The sequence below is a fragment of the Cynocephalus volans genome, chromosome 1, assembly GCF_027409185.1.
Source record: "Cynocephalus volans isolate mCynVol1 chromosome 1, mCynVol1.pri, whole genome shotgun sequence".
Classification (NCBI taxonomy): domain Eukaryota; kingdom Metazoa; phylum Chordata; class Mammalia; order Dermoptera; family Cynocephalidae; genus Cynocephalus; species Cynocephalus volans.
Window position 1 is genome coordinate 75,057,855 of NC_084460.1, and position 26,248 is coordinate 75,084,102.

Genomic DNA, 26,248 nt, shown 5'->3' on the forward strand with positions numbered 1-26,248 from the left:
TCTAAGTTCTTATTCTTCTCTGTAATAAGCTTCTCTCTCCCTAAAATAAAGATAATAACACCACGTATGAGATAACATGAAAAAGCGTGTGTCTTTGGAAGACCAATGTTAAAATTGTCAAATCCCTAATAACTTAAAGCAGTGTTCCCAACCTTTCTCAACACATAAAGTTTATGTTTGCACACACAGGGCTGATGAGATCAGGGCCTCGGGGCCCTGTCCCCCTGAGGACCAAGAGCATAAACACCTCAGCACACTATAATCCATTCCTGTGTGAAACTTTGCCATCCAGCAGGGGCCACTAATCTTTTTTACGCTGTGGACCCCTTTACTATCTGGTGAAGACTTTGAGCTCCCTCTTAGAATATTTTTAAATGCATAAAATAAAATTCATAGGATTAGAAAGGTAACATTATTGAAATACAGTTAGCAAATATTTAAAAATAAATGTATGATATAATAATACATGTGCTTCTTTATTAAAGCATTAAATAAGATAGTAGCAATTTCAAAGTAGTTACGAGTATAAGTAATATTTCAAGATATCTGCAATAATTACATTGTGATATGAAAATATTTGTTATTTCTAATAGAGACAAAGTCATGGGTGGGGCTTATACTACAAAGGTTTGTAATCTATATTCATAGCTGAGGGAAATGGCAAATTTCATGGGCCCCCTGAATTTTCTCCATGGATTCCAGGTTGAGAACCCTGCTTTAGAAGAAGAACGCTACAGGAAGAAAGCCTTCTCCACGGCTTTCTATGCTTCCCTTTCTCCAGACTTGTCTTGAATCTCTCATGATCTTCTCCCTTTATCCCTGTTGCCTGCAGTTTTCTCTCTATTTCTTCTCCCTGCCTCCATCTTTCCCTTATTCTTGCCTCACTTCCTCCTCTTATTCTCTTCCTTCACTTTATTTTCCTTTCTGCCTTGCCATAATCCACTTTTCGATACACTCAGCAGGCCCAACAGGAGCAGACCCTTGAAGCAGTCTGTCTATGGCAAGCAACCGAGGTTCAGGCAAAGAGCGAAATGGCACCAAGAAATGAAGCCAAGATATGGGCTGGATTCAGCTTGTCCAGGCCAGGCCTCTGTCCTGAGTAAGAGAAAGAAAGCAGCTTCCACAGCTCAGAACAGGAGTGGGCAATTGTCTGCTAACATTAGTCAACACAGTGAGCAAAGTTACCTAACCTCCAAAGTAGAATATTCGCAGACATAATTTTTATCACTTAAATGTCAAGTTCTTCCTATAGATTAAGTTTTCATTAGTTCATCCCATATCTTAATAGAAATTAATATTAGCGAAACCCTGAAAATATTTATGGACAGTCAAAAAGATTGTAAGAAAGTTCAAGCATTTAAAATTGTTATCCGTATACCTCAAATACACAGTCATACACTAGAAAATTGTAGTAATACTTCACATCCACTTACCCCCCTTTTACTCAAATAATATTCTAGTGGCAACCTATGTGATTATGCTCTTAGAGGCCAATGAACTTTCTAGTTGGCCTTCTGGGCTGCCACTGAGTAACTCAGAAGACCATTAAATCTCCAATAAGCAGTTAAAGAAAAATACTGAATAAATATGGGAACAGTAAGAAAACAAGCGACTCATAAATGAAATCTATTTTTAAATTGTGCTGGATAGATTAGACTGGCCAATGAGAAAGGGAATTCGCTAAATGTTAAATATTTCATTTCAACAAAGCACGTGTAACATGTAACATAATTTTGTGTAAGACCATCTGAACTAATTTTACAACAAAACACTCAGCCATCTGGGTAGAAGACTGTCAAAAAAATAATGATAATTTATAAGAAAGCCAATTGGAGAAAAGCACTTAATACTATGCTGTTTAGCTAAAGAAAATGAGATCTATTCCAATTACTTCGATACTCTGGCATGAAGCATTTTGTATTATTTTGATATTCATAATTCTGATTTTCATAATCCATCAGGAGGAAAGCCAACCAGGAAGCAGATAGAAGCATCTACGTGAAAGCTATGCCTGAGTCCACTCTTTTTCAGATGACTCATCTATTTCTGGACTACATAGGTTGCCCTGCTGGCTGTTTTCAGTACAAATAAACTTAATGTCTGATACAAATCTTGGCTTCCCTGATCAATTGTGCAACTATGAGGAGTTATTTCTCTTTAAGCTTCCGTTTCTTCAAATATAATAAAGGGGTAATTCCTAGAGCAAATATGAAAATCAAGTTAGGTGGTGCATGTTACGTTGTTAGTACTGAGCCTGACACACAGTAAGTTCTCAATAAATAATACGCAATGGTCGTTAGATGATCCAGCCAACTGACCAGATAATATTTTGAATGTAAGAAGGAAACTTGGTTTAATTTTGTATGATGTGAAATGCCTTTACCTGTTTAGGAATCTATTTTGTTCCTATTATATTTGGCGTGATACATACCAATGGTGGGCTCATGCTGTGGTACTCTTCACACATCAAAGCTGGTGGAAGTATGATTTTAACTTCAAGTATAAGCAGCTCCTGTTATGCCTAGGACCATGTCATCTGCCTTGATATAGCATAAGAAAAATGACATTCACCTGTATAACAAGAGGACAGCTATAACCATGTTTCTATTAGGGAGAATAAATCTAAATTTTGTGATTTCTTTACTTTGAAATCCAAAACACATTGACTTAGCTTGGGGATTTCCAAAACCATATTTTAAGAAGTAATAGTGATCTTTACAACTAGGAAAATGATTAAAAATCCATCTCCTTTATTCAGCCCATTCAAATATAAGATCTATAAAAGCTTTGTGTTGTGGCAATAATCATTTACTATTTCCTCTCCTTGGTCTTTTCATTTATTTATTTCCCATTAACCGTAGAGTTGAAATAAAAAGAGAATGAATTTTTTAAAGTCACTTTCCATTCTGGAGCTTTGTTAATTTCTTCTCAGTGCGCGTTAGTGCTGTTTAATCTGTATCTAGGGGTAGCGCTCTGTTACTCCACTATTTGCTCATTCCTCCAGATAGAAGCAATTAGCTGGGCTAGCCAAATCCTCCACCTGGCCACCATCGGCATATGCACAGCACCAGGAGAAAACAGGAGGCTGAGTGTTCCTTTGGGCCTGTTTCTTTTTGTATTCAAACTCTCTGCTTTCTCCAGTGGGCCTGCAGTAGAGGGGGCATATTTATGGAACTCGGATCATCTCTGATCCTAATCCTGGCAGACAATGAACATAGATGTGTTTCCATTCTGATATTTTAGTACCAAATGAAAATCTTTCTATTTAAAAGTTATTGCATTAACAAATAAGGAATCTCTCAAGTGCACTTCCTAGTTTAGCATGGATTGATGCTAGAAATCACTGTTTTGTTAATGTTATATAAGAAAAATCTAGAAAGAAACTGGAATGATCTTGGTGTGGCTCAACCAGGATTATGGATGTCCACACTTCAGAAAATGTACAGATGTTGGACATTGGTGATATTGTCTTTCTAGTTTCACTGGACAACTCTATATCCCTAAGAGTTAGAATTTGATATGTTTTAGGTGTAACTTGATTTATACCTATGTTGAAAAATGGCTTTTCTCTTGGATGATAGCATCACTAGTTTCTAGGCTTCCTTACCAAAACTTACCATAGCATTTTTGCTAATTTATAAGAAGTTTCACTCCATAAATGTCACTGGATGAATAATCATTTTGATATAGAAAAGTTTGAATTTAAAAATCAAGTCATGTTTCATTGGGAACATGGTACCCAAAAGAGCAGGCATTTTTAACTAACGATCTAACATGTCACATTCAACTGAAGCAAACACATTTCCTGACACAACTGGGTCAGTAGTGTCAGGAAATGCTCAAGTATTTTAGATGACTAGGACACAGCACAATATTTTTATTGTCTAATATGCTTGTAATTAACATTACACTTTTATTTTTGAAAAATACTTCTTTTTCTTTTATGTTAGATTCTGACAAGAGATGTAGGACCCAGAAGACCCGATCTTGGGGGTCCTGAAACTTTCACATTACAAAATGATTCTTGTTGCCCTTGGTTATGTTTTTCCTGGTCTTAGAAGCGCTCAATACCAAATCCACATATGATTCAGGAAAAATGCCAACCAAACTACTATATCAGAGTGCTGGAGGGAAACCCCAAAGGTCTTTAAATTCAGTAACCAAAAGTTGTAAATTTTTTCTTCTAAAGCAAATTCACTTTTTTTAAAATTATTTGGAAAAAGCATCTGCTAAATAGCTTTTTTCTCTGCTGTGGACAACTTAAACTGCTCTTCACGGTTATAATCTAGGTGCCTACCTCAGTGCCTGGCACATGGAAGGTACCACCTAAAAACCTTTCAAATTAATAAAAGACTAGTTTAGTGAATGAATGAATGAAGGAAGGAGTAAGTGAATGGAGACCATATTCTAGGTCTTAATCTATCACTACCAATTTAGCAGAAATGTCCTCATTTGTCTTGATATCATTTTCACATTCTCATCATCACCTCTTTCCCATTCACACTGTTCAAAATGCACAAGTATATGACTGTACTCCAGATCTCTCTCCACTATGGAAATCCAGGGAACAGAGCAGAGCAAGGCAGGGAAATTTTCCTATCTTTTAGCATCTCTGGTAAATTAGTGAACTATCCTGCATGTTGTTCTCATTTTAAAAAGCTTTAAAACAAATTTTTTTCTTCTGGCCTTTTTACGAATCAACCTAAATCCCAGTTTTCAAATGTGAACTGTCCATCAAACATAAAAGGTCAAGAAGAGTGGGGATGAAATGATGTATTTAAGGACACATTTTTAAAGAACTAAATTGCTACATCGCCTCACAGGAGACAGTCCAGAAATGACAATTGTGAGGCTTTTTGGTGGTATTAGCAGAGTAGTAAATATAATGTATATGTCATTTTTATTCCAGACAGGAAGACTAGAGGTAGTTACTAGTGAATGACAGTAAATTGTAGCAGATGCCAAGTAAATTTTAACAGCCTGTTAGCTGCATTACTCGTATTCACATACGCATTAGTATTTTAATTTTTAAGTATATAACTCAAAGTTTCAATACAATATCACATAAAAAGAAATTTTCAGAGGTGTCTACAGAACAACATCCTATTCCTGACACAAAAAGCAGTAGGTTGATCAAGAAATTATTCTGTATCTAAGCAAGAGAAATGAAAACACTTTTGTTACAGAGGAAAAGCTTGATTAAAAAGATTTCCCACGCAAAAAAAGAAAAAAAAACAGCGTGAAATATGCAATATTATAAAATAATATCCAAATAATTATCAATGAGAACTAATTTTTTTTTCTTTGGGAAACAAAATGATAGAACTGTGAGAACAAGCATTCTCTAAATCTCCCTACCTGCCAATATACTCTCTCATCAATGCCATTCATTGAGCAGATAGTTACGGGGCCTCCTCTGTGTCGAATATCAAGCTGCATCCTTCATAGATGAAAAAGAATACAACTTTGCATTAATCAGAGTTCAGAGATTTTCAGCCATAGATCTTTGCCCTCACTGATCTACAGACTGTCCCAGGAGGTATGGACTAGGACACTGTAATTTTATGCTTCCAGCATCAGCTGAGCCTTCTGTGTTAGACTTGAATCAGTGTAGGCCTCCCCGCTTCCCTGAACCCCACTCTCTTCAGACTCCCTTCCAGCCACATAATCCCATTGTCTGCAAATAGCCTTTCCTTCTACTCCAAAGAGAAGATTGAGACCACCCTGCAGACAGGCCCTCAGGTCTCCTTCCCTTCACCCACTGACAAACCGTCCTGTCTCCCTGCCTTTGGGCCACTCCCATTCCTTCAGGGGTCAGCATTCAGTTTTCTCCATAATCTACCTCTTCTTAATTAGTTATTTTCCCTTGTAATGCAAACATGTTCAAGGTCTCAGCACTTGAAAAGCAATCCTAAAACTTACAAACCCTTCTAGCTACTGCCCTATTTCCCTTTGTCCCTTCACTTCCTGGAAATATCTGTCCAAGATTCCCGCTTTCTCTTCCTGAGCTCTGCCTGAGATGAGCATTATGTGCCGGTTACTGTGTTATTAACTCCTCACCGATCCTCAGTTTACTTGATCTCTTAGTAGAATGCTGCGGGCCTTAGAGCTGATACTGTAACAGATTGAGACTTTGAGATATGTTGGGATATTTTGCAATTTCACCTTTCCAAAAACCCAGACCAGCAATTCCCACTGCCCACAGCACATTTCCACTTGGATAACACACTGACAGTGCAGACTCATATACTGTATTTTATTAAATCTAAATTGCCATTAATTATTAAATAAACCATTATTTTGTATATGAGTACTAGAGTCCGTTTCTGTTGCTTATAACAAAATACACAGAACTGGGTGATTTAAAAAGAAAGTGAAATATATTGCTTACATTTTCAGAGGCTGGAAGTCCAAAGTCCAGGGAACACATCTGGTGAAGGCTTTCTTTGGTGGTGACTTTATGGCAATGCAGGGGTCTCACACAGCAGAAAATGGTGGAGAAGAGAGAATGAGAGAGAGAGAGACTAACCTTCTCGTTCACTCTCCTTTTAAACGCCCTCAGAACCACACCTCTGACCACCGGTTTTTAATCCATTCACTACTGGATGATCCTACAATGTAGTCACCTCTTCAAGGCCCCACCTTTCAATTACCATAATAGGATTTCCCACCCTCAACAGTTACAGTAGGGACTAAGTTTTGGGGGGACATTCAACCCAAGGCAACCAGTAGGAAAAACATGCCTCCAATTTGATTATGTTATGCTATTAGTTGTAAGAACCATAGAAAAGTGAGAGATATCAAGCTATGGAAAAAACAAAATGATGTGCCTTGGATTTAATAAACTGTGGTAAGGAACTGAAGGATTTCATCAGCTGGACTTCAGAAAGGAAGATGTTTCAACAGCTGGCAAAGCATGAGCAAAGGCACAGATGTTTGAAAATGCCTTGTCAGTTTGGGAAACTATGGTATCTGGAAAGACCAAGGCCTACTGGAGACAGTCTATTACTTGTGCAAAAATGTCTGTGCAAATACAGTTTAAGCAGTAACAAGACAAAGAAGAGGACTTGGAGTTTCTAGGAGCAGCAACTTGGGGGAAGGGAAATAACTGGCAGATAAAATTTAGTTTGTTTTGTTTTTTTGTCTTTTTCGTGACCGGCACTCAGCCAGTGAGTGCACCAGCCATTCCTATATAGGATCCGAACCCGCGGTGGGAGTGTCGCTGCGCTCCCAGCGTCGCACTCTCCCAAGTGCGCCACGGGCTTGGCCCTAAAAGTTAGTTTTAATGAAGCTCATTGGTGTAAATTTCTGTTACCATCTCAGGTAACAGGCCAATAATGGTCTAAAGTTGTCTTGAGTGGTTAACCAGTTAACCTTAGTTTTCCCTGGTGGTGGCGGGGAGGGGTACAGGATACATTTTGTCTCTGTAAATCTATGTGCTGCTTTTAGGCAAATGGCAAGCAGAGAGCTTTCGTGTATCTGTTTCTTCTTGATTGCCCCCAGCTCAACAATCCTTCATATTTGAGGGCAGCATATTCTGGTCCCCCACACAACAATCATCTGTAATCCCTTACGTCTAAAGTCTACTTCAGCCTCTACATTCGAATCTCACTGAGTGCAGTCTCCCTTTGAACAAAGATGTATTAATTTAGTCTTGAAACTACCCTCTTTACATCACCCAGTGAGCAGTTGCACATTTTTAAGGCTCCTATAACTCAAAAATTAACAAATTATATTGGCTCTTTATAATTCTAAAGAAACAGTGTTTTTTTAAAAAAAATATGTGTTAAAGGTGAGAGAAAAAATAAGAAACATATATAAGGAAGAATGTTTGGTGCTTGCACAGATTTTTACTAACAATATTAAGCAGGCCAAAATCCAGAATGTGCTGAGGTCTATGGGAAAACGTCAAGGATACAAAAAACATTTAAGTGGATCACAAAGGGACATGAAAGAGCAGACAATGGGTCTCTCTTCTTCAGTTCACTTTGGGGATATAGTACCATAACTAAAGCAGGAAGAAAACAGACGTAAGCTCACAGCTCCTGGCTGCCTCTCCACAGCTTGTCTTCACCTGGCAAGGATGGGGAAGACTGAGCCCAGAGACATGAGGGACAGTGAGAAAGCATCCAGTCCCACTGACCGTGGTCACAGCTTCTAGGCCCAGCTGGACTGTGCAAAGAACTCAGTTTTCCTGGGAGACTGGAAACACTTGCAGATGTTCAGAAGGAATGAATGCCAAGGAACTTCAATGAAATCAAGTTGTCCCTATTCAGGAAAAGCCTCCCATGCAGTGATCACTGTGCTCCTAGTAGGCCTATAGCTGTTGCTTTCCAGCCTGTCCCCTCCCAGCCTCGACTCCTAGGCCGTGTTTCAGAGGTTCTTTTGCCCCGGATACAGTTGTTCCACTTCACCTAACAAAACTGTACTGCCTGCAAGGCCACCAGCCTCTGTGCTCTGCACAGTTACAGAGCAGAATCTACTGCAGCAAATATTGTTTTCATGCTGGCATTTAAGTACCTCATTGTCTTTGATGTTGTCCTGTTATTTAATGCTTTAATAGGTTCTTAAGGATGGTGATGGAGCCACTCAAAAAGCCATAGGTAATGCCTAAACTAAACATTCTACACATATACCTTTTTACTAATTTGCCTCAGTCTTACAAAAGTTCAGGTAATAGGTAGCTTGGTTTGGAAGGAAAATAACCATATGTTATCATATGGTTAGCAGACCAGTAGTTCTCAACAGGGGAGATTTAGCCTGAGGAAATATCTGGCAATGTCTGAAGACCTCACTGGTTATCACAACTTGAGTGGGGGCGGGGGGGGCAGAGGGGTGTTGCTACTGGCATCTACTTGGTAGAGTCCGGGGAAGCTGCTAAACACCCCACCATGAACACAGCAGTCCCCACAACAAAGAATCATCCCACCCAAAATGTCAGCTATGCTAAGACTGAGAAACCCTGCAATAGTCTAACAAAATTGTACTAATTCTGTGATTATAATCTCATTTTTCATTTCTTATACATTCTTGGTGAATAGAGTCCCTGTACCTTCCTTCAAAGATTGAACATTAAAAAGAACCAGAATATGAACCTGTTCTGCATATCTGCCATGCATGCACTTAAACCATATTCAGAGTTCACCAGCATTAGATAAGATAGTGCATGTTAAATACACTGTTGACTCCTTTTTCATTTAATTCCCAAAATGCATGTAAACTATTAATATGCATAAATCATTAATTATTCATTTCATAAGTGAATGAAAGAGCAATTTTACTGACAATTTCCGTCCATAATTTTCACTTGCGAGCCTAACAAGTCTAACAGTCTCTAGACTGTTTCTTGGCCCCATTCAAACCTTACCTGCTTTCATCTCAATGTCCCTTCACCATAACCAGGGTGAACGTGTGGAGTCCATCATTCACATCAGATCTGAGCCATACACCTGACCCTGCTGGCCAGAGTGGACACTATGTTTCAGATCCTCCTGGCAACCTTTATGATGCTCCGACACAGCATTATTGATTTTTGTGAAAAATTTGTTTAGTAAACATTTGTAAGGCAAAATGCTAAGAGGAAACATAAGCAAACAAATGATTTCAAAAATAGGTATAATACCAAAGGGAGAGAGTGGAAAAGGAAGAAGACTGGGAACAGAAAGAGAGAGTTGATTTTCTTGTTGTTTGGTTTGTTTTGTTGTTGTTGTTGTTGTTGTTGTTTTTGTTTTAATTATCAAGGCTTGTGCCAGAGATGCTGGGAGTGATTGCTTCAGCTGTGTCCTTTCACTGCCTCTGTAGCTCTGCCATGGTCCATAATTTGTGACTCAGCCCCATATTTCTCTTGATCAACCTGTCACTCTGTCAGTTAAAATTTGCCATCAAACAAAACTTTTACCAACTGCTACCCTTATGCCCATTGGACTTAAACCAGCTACTCTTCCCAACATTTTATACTCTGAACTAAATTGTGTGTGAAAATTACCTTTTGTTGACTTTAGTGAGAGCCTTATACAAACAACTGAGGGCCGATTTCAACTGCCCACTGCCAAAATAGCCCTCTGTCCCATCTGTTGGATGCACATATCATTAAGACTTTTATTAGCCTCAGAAATAGAGAACTCATTTTACGGTGTTAGCTAAAAACCTACAAAAGTCCTTGAAAAGCAGCTCTACTAGTCCCGGTAAGCACAGTGTCCGAGCAAATGCTGCTAAAGAACCAACTTGCTATCGATATTAAAAGTAGAACTACCCCCAAATGATAGCACCAAAATGTTATTTCATGTCTGTAAATTCATAATTTACAGTAAACTGCTCAAGGAAAATATAGCTATTGGCCTTCTAAAAACATGGAGACTTTTTAAAATGTAGGTTTTGAAGAATAAGAAAATTTCTTGTTCTGTTTATCCTGATTTGATAAGAAAAATGTCAAAGAACACAAAATTTCAGCTAGACAGGAAGTATAAGTTCAAGAGATCTATTGTACATCACAATGACCACAGTTGATAACAATGTATCACATTCTTGAAAATTGCTAAGAGTGGATTTTAACCATTCTCACCATCAAAAAAAAAAGTTTGTGAGATAATACATATGTTAAATAGCTTGAGTAGCCATTCCACAATGTATATATATCCAAACATCACATTGTACACCATAAATACATGTTTTAACTTGTCTGTTAAAAATAAATAAAGGAAAACAAAAGAAAATTTCCTCAGAAATGCTGGAAAAACACAATTTCTTAGAAAAACCACTGTGTAGTAAAGACATGGCATCAGTCACCATCAGAAGACATCAAGAACTTTCTCAGAAATGGAAAAGTTGTAAGAGACTTAACCATTAGAGGCCCAGGGAGAAGTAATGATCTTTTACCAGAAGAAGAGAATAAAATCATGAAGCCTAATATGGCTTTTTACAGTTCTGCTTACAAATACGCATTAAACAATTTACCCCTTGTGGATGAGTTCCTAAAACCTGCTGAGATGTTGCACTCGGAGAAATGAGTACATGCTGTTTTTTCTTCTGCTGTGGTTTATTTTTATTAAAACAAAAAACTTACAACAACTGAAAAAAAATCACTTTTGCTGAATTTTATTCTTTCTAAGAAGACCAACAGCATGGATGAACATTTGTCCAATGTTTGCAGTAAGTCCAACAATAAAAGACAATGGCTTACACATTCATGCCCAGTCCATGGCCTATAGGCTGGAATTCATAAAATAAAGGCAGCAGATGGCATACCTAACTTTAATTTGCTATTTGATTTATCCTGGGTTACCATTCTAAAATGCAGATACGGAGTGTTTGTCTAACGCTGTTAGAAAACACAAGGCCATGCTTCGAGCAAGTTTATCATGTAATCTGATGGTGGACATCAATCCTAAGGATGAAAACTGTAGCCCATCCACAGGGGAGCTCTCCTCTGACTAAGAGAACCTGTCAACAGCCAGTACTCTGTGTATCAGGGATGGCATTTCATGTGGTTTGGAATTACTACTCATGACAGTAAAGTGATACCAGAGACCATCCAGGGGAAGAATGTGTCATTCATTCTGTTGTTCTAATTTGAAATTAGAGGGGATTTTTTCGTGTGTTTCATCCTTATTCCCAATGCTCCCTGAGAAAATTAATGTTTTATCTAATCGTTGTGATCAATTTTTTTTGTGTGTGTGTGAGTTCTTCTTTTGAACACTGGGCTACTATCTTTGTCCATTAGTATATACACATCAGACCAAAATTCTGGACCATCACATTCTAAAATGAAAACTTCTTGAGTTTATGTTACTGCTTCTGGCAGCTGTCAAAATAATTCCCGCTGACACCGTGTTTAACAGACTTGCCTCCGAGTTAGATCAATGCTGGGGAGCAGCATGCAGTGCTGCAAAATTAGGTCATTAATTGTGAAGAAAGCTCAACCGTCCTTGCGTTTGGAGACAAAACTCTGAGGTAAAAGGAAACTGAACAATCAACGATTCTGGAATCATCTTTTAAACCTCAAACAAGGTGTCAACTTAGCAATTTAACTGGAAGTTCTTTGGAAGAATTTTATTACTTAAAAGTATGGTGATATAACACCCGGTCCTCCAAAGGGACTGTAAAACATTCCAACATTAAAATATTTCTCTACTATTTACAAAAGGAGAGGACAGAACTGTGTTTACTAAAGGTGGGAAAGGGGAAGGAGAGGGGGGTCAGAGAGAAACTGGATAATGGACACAAAGAACGATTACGTTTTGTAATGAGGAATATACTAATTATTCCTGATTTGATAATCGCATATTGTACGCAGGTGTTGTTCAATTCTGTACCCACAAATATGTATAATCAATTGTGTCACAATAAAAATAAATAAAATAAAATATTTCACTCCTAAAGGGTGAAAATCCAAGTCCTAACATCCATTGTACTGATCATATTTCTGAGCACCCAAATGCCAACTTGCTCAAATAATTCCAGGAGAATCTATTGTCAACCTATTCTCTCAAGTGTCAACCACACTGGTCATCATAAGGTCTGCCTATAAAATTCTTCATGGCAATATGAGGGTACTACAAAAAGTTCACGGAAAAAATAGAATTAAAAAATAATACAAGTTTCCATGAACTTTTTGAAGTACCCTTGTCTAGTAGCGAGAAATATGAGAATTTCAATGACTTAGAATCTGGGGAACAGAAAAAAAAAAACAATCTGGTGGTTAGACAGAACCAGATTGCCAAATGACAGCATCGGTTGCCTTATCTGTGTGCCTTATCTGTGTTGACCTTCCAAACTAAGTTTAAGAATAAATTGAAATTGAGCTGGAGCCATGCTAAGTAGAACACAGACCTTTTTGAAGATTCATATCAGGTAAGCAGTAAACAGGTTGTCAGAAAATATCGATATTTGAATTGATTTTATGCTTTTATTTCTTACCCATATGTCATTTTATATTATTAACATTTATTTATTAAAACCCTGCCCTTTCCTCAAAAGGTTTGAAGGAGCTTTTAATGTTCTGTTACAGCATTTCAATAATAAAAATAATTCCCCATTACCTCATAAACTATAAAGGTTAAATATTTCTCATAGTTGAATTAAAGATAGAAAGGTGCCTCTTCTTACAAGTTCACTTACAATAAAGATGTCAATATGGAAATATAGAAGTGCAACTTATTTATTTAATCATTCAAAATATCTGGGAATTTTTCCTTAAAATCCATCACCTAATACACAGATCAAAATCAAAATATTAAGATGGCCTACGAGAATTAACAAAGATAAATGTAGGAACAAAAACAGGCTGATTTATTTGGCATCATTTCAGTTTACCTCCCCACTCTTCTATCCTGATTAATTGTCCTCAGCAAGAAGCTGGAGCCTAGTTACGCTGTTTTCTTAATTCCTGATGATGGAGTGTTGGTGTAAGGACAGAAAGAGAACCAACTGCCTTTTAACTAGCCTATTCTTTATGTGTTAATCAATCATAACTTGTCCATTTTAATTATCTCCCAAATTCCAAATAGAGATATGCTTGCAGTTTCCAAATATTTGCATGATTAAAGATGTTTTCCTTGTTTCAATAAGGAACCTCAAATTGATGACTCAGGTGGTAAGATTTATGGGATGAAGTTGTTGTGTTTATCTCCCAGCTTTTAAAAAATACTGGTCTGCAATTCAGTAACAAACAATATTACCATCAGAGATATGCAGACTATGCCCATTAATGATGATGATCCTGTATTAAAAAAAAACACATACCAACATTAGTAGATGCCAGAGAAAAAAGCCAATCAAGAAAATGTTTACTAGCCTCCCCCTTTAAATCCATAAAAAAGGCAGTTTATTCAAACATTAAATGTAATTACACAAAGCTAACAGGACATGGGTCCACCTGTATAACATTTTCGGGTTGTTTTTGCCCTCATTGGAGCAACACCAGCCGATTGAGTCATTAATCCATTATATCCAGCACATTACATAAAAATTCCAGCTGCCTCACAAACAACTGGACAGTTCATTTAAGAAAAAGGTATAAGGAGAATTTTCACTGAATTGACTAAACCAATCAGTTATCTTGCTTAGATGCAAATGAAATGAAAAGCTAACTCTTCTCAGAAATAATTCCCCATTTAGGAGATTTTCTCTTCTATCATATAACATCCCACTGCATTCTAACCATCAGAATCAAAACAACAGTGTTCTCTTTTCATAGGTAATGGTCTAGAAATTAATGATAGAATTTGATGGTGATGATGATGATGATAATACAGGAAAAAATTATTTTTCCTCCACCCTTTCTGAGTTTGTAGTTGGGATTGACCTCTGTAACAAAAGACAGAGTAACAAGAAAAAAACAAACAAGTTTATTAACATGTATACCTCATGTATTTATAAGAGAAAACCAGGGACAAATGACTAAATCTCAAGAGTTAATCTCCAAGAGATGGCTTAAATGGCATAACCTGCTGAAACAAAGAAAGAAGAGCGAGGGGAAACCCAGTTACGAGGATATGACCAGAAAAAGCACTATAAACAAGGGTAAGTTTATTACACAGATTTCAGTCAGTGCCTTCTCGGTCAATAAGAGTTTCCAGTGATTTAGAATCACCCTTCTCCTGGTACAGAGAGGAGACAACTTACAAATGGAGATTTTCTTTATAGATATAATTTCTCTTACAAAAGGGTAATTTCAACTCTGTTTGAAGAGTTTCTCTCGTGTCTGTTATTTCCCAAAATAATCAGCTCAAAATAATCTTTCTGCCAAAGAGACATATTTTGGGATAGCATGTTCTGATCTTCTGCAGTTCTGTTTTGGGGTAGCATGTTCTGAACGCCATCGATGATAATGATAATGATGCAAGATTTCTGAAGGAATAATTTTTATGTAAAATGTTTTCTATTAAATATCCAACAGACACAAATATATGCACCAACTTCTCCAAGTAATTCGAACTATTTTCTCTCCTTTAAAAGAAATTACACATTCCCTGACTTATCTCTCTTCCCTGGTGTCATCTTCAGTGGTGAAAAAGAGCCTTCTCCTTACTCCTCACCCACCAAGTCCAGGTAGCACTCAAGTTGAAAGAATGATTTATTTACTCAGAATCATCATTTGACCCATTTGATAAACTCATCCTCTAAAACAAAGAAGAAAGATGTCAAGAAAACTACTCCCTTAATATTTGTGCCTAACACAGATATTTAATATTTGCATGCCTGGCACAGCAGGGCTTGAAGAGCAGGAATCAATCCCTTTTTATCTCTGAATAGCCCATAGCACTTAGCCCAGTGACCTCACAACCAAAATCAGAATACATTCTTTGGCCCTGAACAAAACAGAAGATCTGCTCAAGATCCACAGGGTCAAATCTTTAAGGTAATGTGATTACAGCCATAAACTCACTCTAGAGCTTCCCAAAATGTGTTCCAAAAATCACTGGTCCAAACTGATACTTTTGAAGAAAATGTTTCACAGCCAAACACACTGGAATAGTAGAAATGGCCTTAATTTTTCTAATTTTAGCCAGACTTGATCAACCCAACCCTCCACCATGACATATATTTGGAAAATGCTATGTACCAGAGTCCCTTTTTGATGATTTATAATACATATTAAAGACTCCAAAAACCCTATACAAAAGGAGTTTGCTTGTTTTAGTATAAAGCAAATATATTTGACCTCAGTAGCCTTTTCTACTTCATACTATGGAAGAGACTTGGGGAAATTCTTTTCCAGAAATTGAGACATCACATAGGATGAATTATAACACCATGGTGTCGTTTACAGACTCCCCAAAATCTAATGCTTTCACAAGAAACACAAATAGACACAAAGGTGCCCCTTGCTTTATTAATCACCAAAATTGGGCATAAGAAAGAACAATTTAAAAATATAAACATGAAATAAAAAGCAGAAATTTCAAAATCGATGTAAAAATTATTGTACCTAACAAAACAAATTTTAATCACCAACTGAAAATTCTAATTGCCCTCCACTTAGATTCACGAATAAGTATCAGTTGAGATAAACACTCTAGTGTGTTTATAATTCCAAGTACACCACCACGGGTCATCCACAAATGTTTATGTCCTCTTTCAGTGAATATTTGACATTCCTTCTAGCTATCCAGATCTGAACCCCTTCTCTTAGTGTGGAGAATGCTCTCACTAAGGAGCCATAGTAGGAAGAGACCTTTCCCACTATCAAAGTTAGAAATCAGACTCTCAGTTTCCCAGCCTCCCTTGCATCAACAGCACTGACCCATGACCTTGACTTGGACTTGGGAGCTGGTGACAAACAGAAGTGAGGACTGCTCAAAATCTGTCCTGGAAATGGTGGCAGCAGCAGCAGCAGTAGCTACACTAAATATTTTGTGTAGAGTTTGTACAAAGTTCTAGATGTGATCTCACATGACCCAGGACTGGCCAATCAGCACATCCCATTATCCTTACCATAAGAATTGTTTCAAGAATAGACAGGCACTGTCCCAGGTCAGAACACTAAGATTTAATCTGAAAACTTGGATTTGGGCTTGGGGTAAGAAGAAATTATCTTTCCAATAGGGTGACCAATCCACTAGGATGCAAAACTATGCCTATCAATGGCCATCCTAATATGCCATTAATAGGTCACTAATCCTAATCTTTTGGGGGCAAAGTTGGCCCATAAAAGAGGCCCAGGCTTAACAAACATCATCAATTAAACCTGTGAAACCAACACTATTGCTGAACTTGTCAGTTGTATGAATAATGAGTTCTCTCTTTCATTTAGCTAGTTTAGTTTTAATTTTAGTTGCAACCAAGAGGGAACTTACGGAAACCTAGGGAAGTGAAGTCAAGAAAGAGCCCAAATTGCGGTTCTTGGGTTGGAAAGGCTGAAGCTAGGAACACATTAACAAGAGACAAATACAAAAGGCAAGGTTGGAGGGGAGGAAAAATTAAACTAGAATAATGAGCAATGAGGTCAGAATCTGGAACAATCCTCAGGATAAATTGTGGTGTACAGAGAAGACTAGGTTAGAACAATTTAGAATAAATTCATGACTGCTGAGCAAATGCCATGATTTCCTATCTATGTGGTGTCCTGAACATAATGTAAGATGGGCATGGCAATCAAAAAGACAATCTGTGTGGACACTTGATCATAATTCTGAATATAGAAAAGAGTCTGAGGAATAAGATCCCCTCAGGGAAAACTGACAATTCTAAAAATACATGTTTAGAGCTAGAGGAGAGATGGTTTTATAACTTCATGCAGTCATGACCAAAAGGAAATTCTTTTTTTTTTTTTTTTTTTTTTTTTATCTTTTTCGTGACCGGCACTCAGCCAGTGAGTGCACCGGCCATTCCTACACAGGATCCGAACCCGCGGCGGGGGCGTCGCCGCACTCCCAGCGCCGCACTCTCCCCAGTGCGCCAGGGGCTCGGCCCCAAAAGGAAATTCTAGAAGGTATTTTTGCCATTACACCAAAGGAAGAATAAAACTTGACCTTCCTAAGAAAGCAAAATAATATGGCATTTTTGCAAAAACATCAGATTATCATTATTTATACATCTGTCCACTCAACAAAGCACCACACACGTTATACAACAAATTAAAGTGAATAAGACACGGTTTGATTTCCCAAGGATCTTACAATCCAAGTGAAAGGAGAAATTTCCACGAATTTTGTATTCAACCAGAATACAAAAATTTTTAAAAATTTTGCAGAGATAAAAGCAAAGCACTATGAGAAGGTGTAGAGAAAGGAATAATTAATAACACCTGAAAAAGAGGCAGGCTTGTCAAAGTCAGTGAATTGCCTACATTTTTTTAACTTTTTAATCAGTTGTGTTGACAAAATAAAGATACCATCACTTATATCCTTTATATTCGGGAAGTTATGTAATTGGGCTTTAATTCCTTAAAAATTTGTTAATGGAATCATGAGAAACAAACAAATAGACCAACCAAACTAAGGGATATTCTATGCAACAACTGACTTGTACTCTTTGAAAATGTCAATATTATGAAAGATAAAAGACTGAGGTGCTAGTCCAGATTAAAGGAGACTAGAGAGATGTGGCAATTGAACGCAATCCTGGATTGGATCCTAAATGACACACACATACACAAAATGCATTACACACCACCTTAGCCCTGGCATCCATCAAGATCAGCCCCAGCCCACTGGCCAGTGTTGTCATGGACAATAGAATTGCCAGCAGACTTCCTCCTCAACACCACGGTGGAGTTTGCACAATAGGGAATAGATCCTGCTGTGTCCACATTATTGCCTCAGGTAAAGTGGAACAGGCAATACTGAAACTCAAGGAGAAAGCTGCCTGGCTTTTTAAGGCAGACACTGATAGTTCATGTTATTTGTTCCACAGGTTGGGTCCAGTACCATAGGGAGGCATGGCTAAGGTCATTGCTGCCAACTGGCCTTATCATGCTGCTTGGAGTTCTATTGATATTAACCTCAATTAAATGGCACAGTAGAGAAATCGAATGGATTTAGCTACAGCCCCTGTCAGATTAATGAGAGTGACCAACTGAGTAGCATATTCATGAGAAAATTCAATCAAGAAGGTGTAGAAAGAAGTAGATATTTTTGAGAGACAATTCTCTGTGGGCCCCTCTGTTTCTGCCTGTCTTGGGACAGCTTTTTATTCTGGACTATCTTTCTGTATAGCAAATAGCTTGGAAGATATAAATGGTGTCTCCCTCCAGGGCAAAGGAAAGGTCTGTTTTCTACCCAGGAAATGGATAGAAATGGGACCAGGGAGTAAAGCAAATGATATGAACACAAAGCTTTTGCTGCTTGCTGTGCCATGAGTAATAAAATCCTTTGTTTCCAACCCAGGAGTTTCATGTCTTCTGCCAATGTCTATGACACTGTGGCAGAATAACTTGTTATCTTGCCAGTAGAATAAAATCTCAGACTCTTCACACTTTTTGACAAAGACTCAGATTAATGTAGGGAGACACCATGCTTATGAGTTGAAAGACTCAATCTTACAATGATATCAGTTCTCCCCAAATTGATCTATAGATTGAATGCAATCCCTGTCCAAGTCACAACAAGATTTGTCATGGAAATTTACAAACTAGTACTAAAAAATATATGAAAATGTAAAGTACTTATAATAGCCAAAACAATCTTAGAAAATAACAAAGTCAGAGGACTTATATAGTATCTGATCTTAAGACTTACTATAAGGTATAGTAATAAAGACATTGTGGTAGTTGTATAAAATTAGACAAATAGATCGATGGAACACAATAGAAATTCCAGAAATTACCTCACACATATATGGCCAAATGAATTCTGACAGAGAAACCAATGCAGTTCAATGGGGAAAGAAAATCCTTTTCAACAAATAGTACTGGATCTACTGGATATCCATATTAAAACAATTATTGTCCCATACCTTATACCATGCATAAAGACCTAAAACTACAAAAATTCGATAGGAAAATACAGGTGAATGTGTTTGAGTCCTTGGGATATGCAAAGATCTTTTGGAAAGAGTGTAAAGGTACTAATCATAAAAGAAAAATGTTGACAAACTAAAATTTTATCTAAATTTAATATTCTCATCAAAAGATAACATTGAGGAAATGAAAATGCACCCTACTTATTGGGAGGAAATATTTGCAATATATAGTTCTAACAAAGGACCTACATCCAGACACGTGAAGAACTTCTACAAAACAAGAATGAAAAGGAAAACAGACAATTTCTTTAAAAAGGCAAAAGACTTCAAAAGATGCTTTACAAAAGAGGATTTACAAAAAGTCAATAAACACATGATATGTTCAACATTGTTAGTCATCAGGAAAATGTGAATTAAAATCATAATTAGGTACCACTTCACACTCACTAGAATTATCAAAATTAAAGACTAAAAATACCAAAACACTGGAGAGAATGCAGAGCAACTATATACTGATGAAAACTTAAAACTGTATAACCACTATGGGAAAATGTTTGGCAGAGTCTTATAATATTAAACCTATATGTACATTATTATTTAGCAATTTCATGTAGATATTTATCCCTCATCCAAGTGAAATATGTTGACAAAAAGACTTGTACAAAAATGTTTATTGCAGCTTTATTCATAATACAAAATTGGAAACAATATAAATATCTATTGGCATGAAAATGGCTAAACAAATTGTGGTATATTCCTACAATGGATAATCACTTGTTAACAAGAAGGAACAGAGCAATAATACTAACAAAAATACTGAAAAATCTCAAAAACATTATCTTGAATGAAAGAAGCCAGATACAAAGGAATATATATGGTATGACCTCTTTACATATCACACTGGAAAATTAATGTATAAAGCTAGAAATCAAAGTAGAATTTGTCTGAGGGAAGCACAGAAATAGACTGGAAAGGTGCTCACAGGAACTTATTAGGATGAGAAATCTTCTATATCTTGATTGGGATGTTTATGACATGTGGTATACATTTGTCAAAACTCGCCAAACTTTAAACTTAAATGTATAGAATTTATTGTATGTAACAATTCAAAATGGGGAAAAAAAAGACTAAAAAATAGACTTAATTTAAAACTCATTTACACCCAGACTATTCAAGGTCTGACATCCAAATTAGGTAAGTTGAATTTGAGATTATTTGCTCTGTTTCCACAGGTGTTGAGAGAGATATTCTCTCAGACTTCACACAGCTACCAAGGCAGCAATGCCAAGAAAACCATTAATCAAGATCTGATAGTGCCTATTTACAATCAGGAGAAGAAAACAAAGAACACTCTGAATTATAAAAGCTGGTAAGACTCACCCAATAGACCTAGTCAGACACAATGTTGGTGTTCCTGGTTTTGGTGACTGTGGCCCTGGCATCTGCTCATAATTCTGATGAGCATTTTGAAGGGTAAGTAAGCAATTCCTTTAAGAGCACATCCTTCTTCCTTGCTAGCCCCCAAATTTGGATGCATTACCCAATTTTAAATTTTCTGTTCTGCTATCTCACCTTTCAGTGAGAAGGTGTTCCGTGTCTTTGTTAAAAATGAAAATGATATCAACTTAATCCATGAACTGGACAGCACCACCCAGGTAAGTAACAATTCCATAGTTTAGGTTTGCTTCACACCTACTTTAAAATCTTAGGTTGCACTGTGATTCCATCAAAGGAAGAATGACATGAAATATTCACTATAGCACTTTTGGTAGCAAGAAATACTAACTCGGAAAACATTCAGTGCCACGATTGCCATAAGCCCAATAGTGTTATAAATCTATGCTAACTTTTAAAAGAGCTAACAGAGTGTGACAACTTGATGAGTTGGAACTGTCGTGAAGGTCACAGAACATCTAATGTGCAGTCACTTCCTTTATAAGGCAAACGAGAAAAATGATCAACTTGGATATTACTGAAAAACTGGGCTTTTGTCCAACTTCAAATTCATTTCCACATCCCATGTATCATCTGTTCTCTTTGATTTTCTTTCATTCCAAATCAAACAGCTTGAGTTTTCATGACCTTGATTCAGATCCCCTTAATGATATGACATGAGAAGAGAAAAGAAGGTAAAAGCCATGAGTGATTTCCATACTTCTCTTTTACTTTCAAGAAACAGAAATCTTTATGCTGCTTTTTAAAAAAATCTCTAAGTATGGAGTGAGAACTGACATTTTGAATTATATATGTAGTAATATTATACAGGAAGCTATTGCTGACCACAAATAGTTCTACTTGGGTCAATGCTGTTTCTTCATGAATATGTAACCTAAAATAATCTGCTAGGTACTACATACCCATGTATCTATTTATTATCATTTTTTAGCTTTTAAGGAGTGTAGGAAAGAAGAAGAAGTTGGAGAGTGTCATAGTCACCGACTCAAAAGTTTAAAATTGGAAGAGAATATAAAGACATCCATTCCAGCCTTCCGCTCAAGTTTGGAATATCCTCCTGGGAATAGCATCCCTGGTTGATAGCCCTAATAAAACTTGTTTGAGTACTTCCATGGATAGTAAGGTACACTACTTTTCAGAATAGCCCACTTGCCTTCAAATAATTCTAATTGTTTTCTTCCTTATATGAGCTAAAAGCTACCTTCACTAACTCTGACCCATTAGACCTAGCTGAGCCAAATACTGTGTTACCTCTAAGATTTCTCTTTTCCAGGCTTTCCATCATTTCTCTCAACACTGGTTTACAGACTCTTGATCATTCTGGTCACCTCTGGATACAGCTCAGTCTTTCTGCCTATATTTCTTTTTTAAAGTGTAGCTACCAGAATTGACAATGTGCCTCTAGGTGTGCTCTGATTAATACATACTACAGGTTCATCCCCTGCCTTCATTTGTAAAGCAGACATTTATTAATGGGGCCTACAATTCTATTTAGCATCTTGAGCAGTCACAGAACATTCTTAGCTTATATTAAAACTGTGTTCAATCAAAATTATTAGGTGTTTTTTGTTTTTTGTTTTCTCACATGAACCACCCTCAAACAAGGTATCCCCCCACTCTGTGCTTGCCTAATTGATTTTCTTCCCTAAATGCAAGATTTTAGATTTATGCCATTAAAATTTACCTTGATTGCTTGTTTCAGCATGCTGAGATCGAATTCAGTCATCCAGGGACATAATTCTTCCTCCTTACTTTGCATCACCAGCAACTTCGATAAGCACACCTTCTTGACTTTTATCTGTCATTGATAAAGAACAATATTAAGTAGGTCAGGGTCAGCACAGAATTAGAGACCCCCTTCACAGTTCACTCATCTAATACATATTTATCATCAGTCTCCAATGTGCCAAACACAGCAGTAAGCACCGATAGTGATATACTAACCTCCTCTCCTTGGGTAAGTTTACTTAACTAACCAAGTGACTTGGATGTTACCTACAGCTAACTGTGCCGCTTTCTGACTTATAACAGATGTCAATGCAGAGACTTCATCAGATGTTTTACTAAGACCAAAATTCATCCTTCGACCAGATTAGTGGTCTCTTCCAAGAAGATGAAGTTAATTGGGCCTGACTTACTCTTGCTTTAAGCCATGCTGGCTCCCAGAGATCACAGCTTCTTTTCTGAGCATTCACAATCCATCTGCTTCCAGTTTATTCTGCAGTTTTGCCAGAATCCATGCCAGGCCCCAAGAGCTCTTGCTTCTGGGCTTCACCTGTTTTCCCATTTGTGAAATCCAAGATGTGCTCCTCCACTCCCCAGTGAGCCCTTCAAGCTCTGATTCTTCTTGAGACTGCTGAGAAAGTTCTGCATTCATATCTGCAGTATTTTTTAGTTATCTAAAATTCAGCATTTTATAGGTGACCAAGAGCAGAGAACCTGGAATTAGTTTCCTGGGTTCAATTCCTGGCCCTACCACTTGCTAGCTTTGGACATCTGTCTGGACTTTGGGTCTCAACTTTCTCATTTGTAAGATGAGGCTGATAATATTATTTACCTTATAGGATGGTTGTGAGATTTAAAAGAATTAATATAAGTAAAGCATTTAAAAAGAAATTAATAGTAAGGACTATGTAAGAGTTTGCTATTATTACTATCATTAAGTCGGGGATTTTGAATGCAATTTACATGGCTGGTATAATCACCGATCACCTCATCTACCTTGGGCTTCAATGTTCTCCTTCCAAAGAAGGTAGGATTGGCTGGTAGAGCATGATGCTGGTAATACCAAGGTCAAGGGTTTGGATCCCCTACTATCCAGTGGCCAAATAAAAGGGGAAAAAAAGATATTTTTGCTTAAATCAGAATATGGGAAAATATTTTTACTTATCCTGGTGGACACAGATTTCTTCTTTATTCTGTTTATCTCCAACATGATTAAAAGAGAGATTTTTATTCTCCTTAGAAATCTTATGGGTAGAGCATATTCTGGGCTGTAGCCTTCCTGATAAGATCATTACAAGGGCATCCAGGCTTTGTATTCATCCTTGGCCATGTGTACTTCCTCCCAGCGTTTGAACATGTCCTTTGAAAAGCCAAACGTATTGAAGAGATCTGTGACCACATCGTACCCCAGCAGCCCCTCCTTGTTCACCTAATTGTATAGTAAGGACTTTATCTCCTTGCCATCAGGGTTGCACTTGTTCCTTTATTGGAGACATTCACCATAAAACCTACTCTCTTTTCTCTAAACTTTCTTGAACGCTGTTTTTCTCAAGTTTAAGGTGCATTTTTGTCTATGCTTAGAGTAATATGGTTGCTGTCTTCCAATGTTCTCATCATTTCTATGACACCAGTGAGTTCCTCTCCGCTGCCTGGAATTAGGCCTAGAGTAGAAGTCCTTTCCTTTTCCAACAAGAAAGGAAACTTTCATTAAGATAAATGAAGAGTCTATCAGATGCTCAACTTTCAAATGCAATCTGAAAAAACAAATTTGTTCAGATTTGTGAAGAATCAAAGATCCCAACTCCAATATATATTCTTACATATGCCAATCATATTCCCAGAAGAATTTAAGATTGATATGCTACTTTATCTTGTTTTTGTGCTAGTTTTGTGATATATTTTAGGAAGGACTCTTTAGTTATTAGCTAGCTAACGATTAAGTCGATATTCTCACACTGCTGTCACTTAAGGATATTCCTTTATCATCTAATGTTCTGTATGATTCTTTGCCACTCAGCTTCCTACATTTACAATTTTATAACTTCAATTTTATTACTTCTTAACATATAGTTAAATTCCCTACATCTTACATCATATATATCTCTCTATTTTCATATTTCAGATATAAATCTCATTCATGAGGTTTTAGTAATTCCTGAAATTCCTATTTATCTCCCTGTGTCATGACTTTGAGTTTATTATTTGTATCCATATTTGGTGCACTGACAAACAGCTATGAGGCCACCATGTTGCTCCTGATATCTAACTATGTTTCTCCTAGGAAGAACTGGGGACTAACTCCAGCATAATAAGTTGGTGCTACACTTGCAGCACTCCATAGTGTTGGATGTTGACAGATTTACTGACCAATTTTCTCCATGTCAAACTGTAACTTTTAAGCAACCTCAGATTAGGTCTGCAAGTTTATGTGAAACATACTTATGAGTTTCCTCCACCCACCTTTTAAAGAATTCATCATTCCCATAGCAGAATTTTAATGGTAACTGCATATAGAGAGAGTCTTTCAATATTTGGCAGAGCTAGGACCAAAGGACAAGAGCTTAGGAGGTTAGAGAAGGCAATTTTCAGTTTATATCAGAAAGAAAACCATTCATAAGCAATTAGGCTGTTGTGAAGTGGCACTAGATGTAATCAGGGCTGTATTAGAACCATCACTAAGGATATCACACAGGCATTTGTTGCTTTGAGTAGAAAGCTAGCATCTTAATATAGGTTCTTCCAGAGCAGACCCTGAAACAAAGGTTCAATGGAAAGGATTTCATTTGGAAGTGCAGGGGACACTGGTAAAGAAGTGGGGAATGATACAGAGAATAGAAGGCAGACAACAAAGGGGGGCACTATTAAGCCAGCTACCACAGAGGACAGCTGGAGTTTAGCCCAAGGGAAATTCTAGGAAAGGGTACAAACCATATGCTTCAAATTATCCCGCCTGAGAGGTGAGGGAGTTAACGTATTCAAACCCCTTTTGAGGGTCATTGGTTAAGCCTGAATGGAGTTTTCCTTTGGTACCTCCTGCCTGCCTGCCTGCCTGGAGCTGATAGTCTGGCTTTTCCCAGTTTGGGGGCAAAAAGCCCCCAGGTACAGGAATGCAGATCTTGGCAGTGGGAGTCCCCTGCGCACACTAAAAGGTCCCAGCAATTGTGCTTTGGCAGGGCACTGTGAGGTGGCAGCAGATGCACACAGGATTTCATGTGCTTTACCAACTCCAAACCTCATTGTCTGCACTTAAGAGACACCTCCCTCTCTCACCCACCTCGGGTCTTTATTAGAAACACAAATTCGGAGCTAACTTTTAAAGATATGCTTTCTCTTCTATTGAGCTCATCTTCATTGCCCTTCTCTTCACAATGCTGGCTAACTAGAACTCACCACCAGCCCCTCGCTTTCTCTGTTTCTGTCATGGCTGCCTTTATTCCTCCTCACTGTCATTTGAGTTCCACCTTTATCCTCCCATCTTTGACTGAATAGGACACATCCCATAGCCAATCCTTATCTGACCTCAGTATTTTCTCCTTTCAGTCCCACATTTTCTTCTGGAATCCCTCCTGGTGGAATCTCAGTGTCCCTGCCTCCATTACCCTGGCATTCCCGATGGCCCTGATTCATGACTTAGCACCCACTGGACTTCTACAGTGGTATGAAGACT

General features: G+C 37.5%; 1 protein-coding gene across 1 annotated transcript in view; it reads left to right on the plus strand.

The window, feature by feature from the left end:
• Positions 1–20,803: 20,803 nt before the first annotated feature.
• The window catches only part of CPB1 (carboxypeptidase B1), a 33,342-nt gene continuing 27,897 nt past the window's right edge, over positions 20,804–26,248 (plus strand). Inside the window, exons 1-2 of the mRNA XM_063115730.1 lie at positions 20,804–20,874; positions 20,981–21,056. Coding sequence (XP_062971800.1) covers positions 20,804–20,874; positions 20,981–21,056 — 147 coding nt within the window. The remainder of the gene's footprint in view (positions 20,875–20,980; positions 21,057–26,248) is intronic.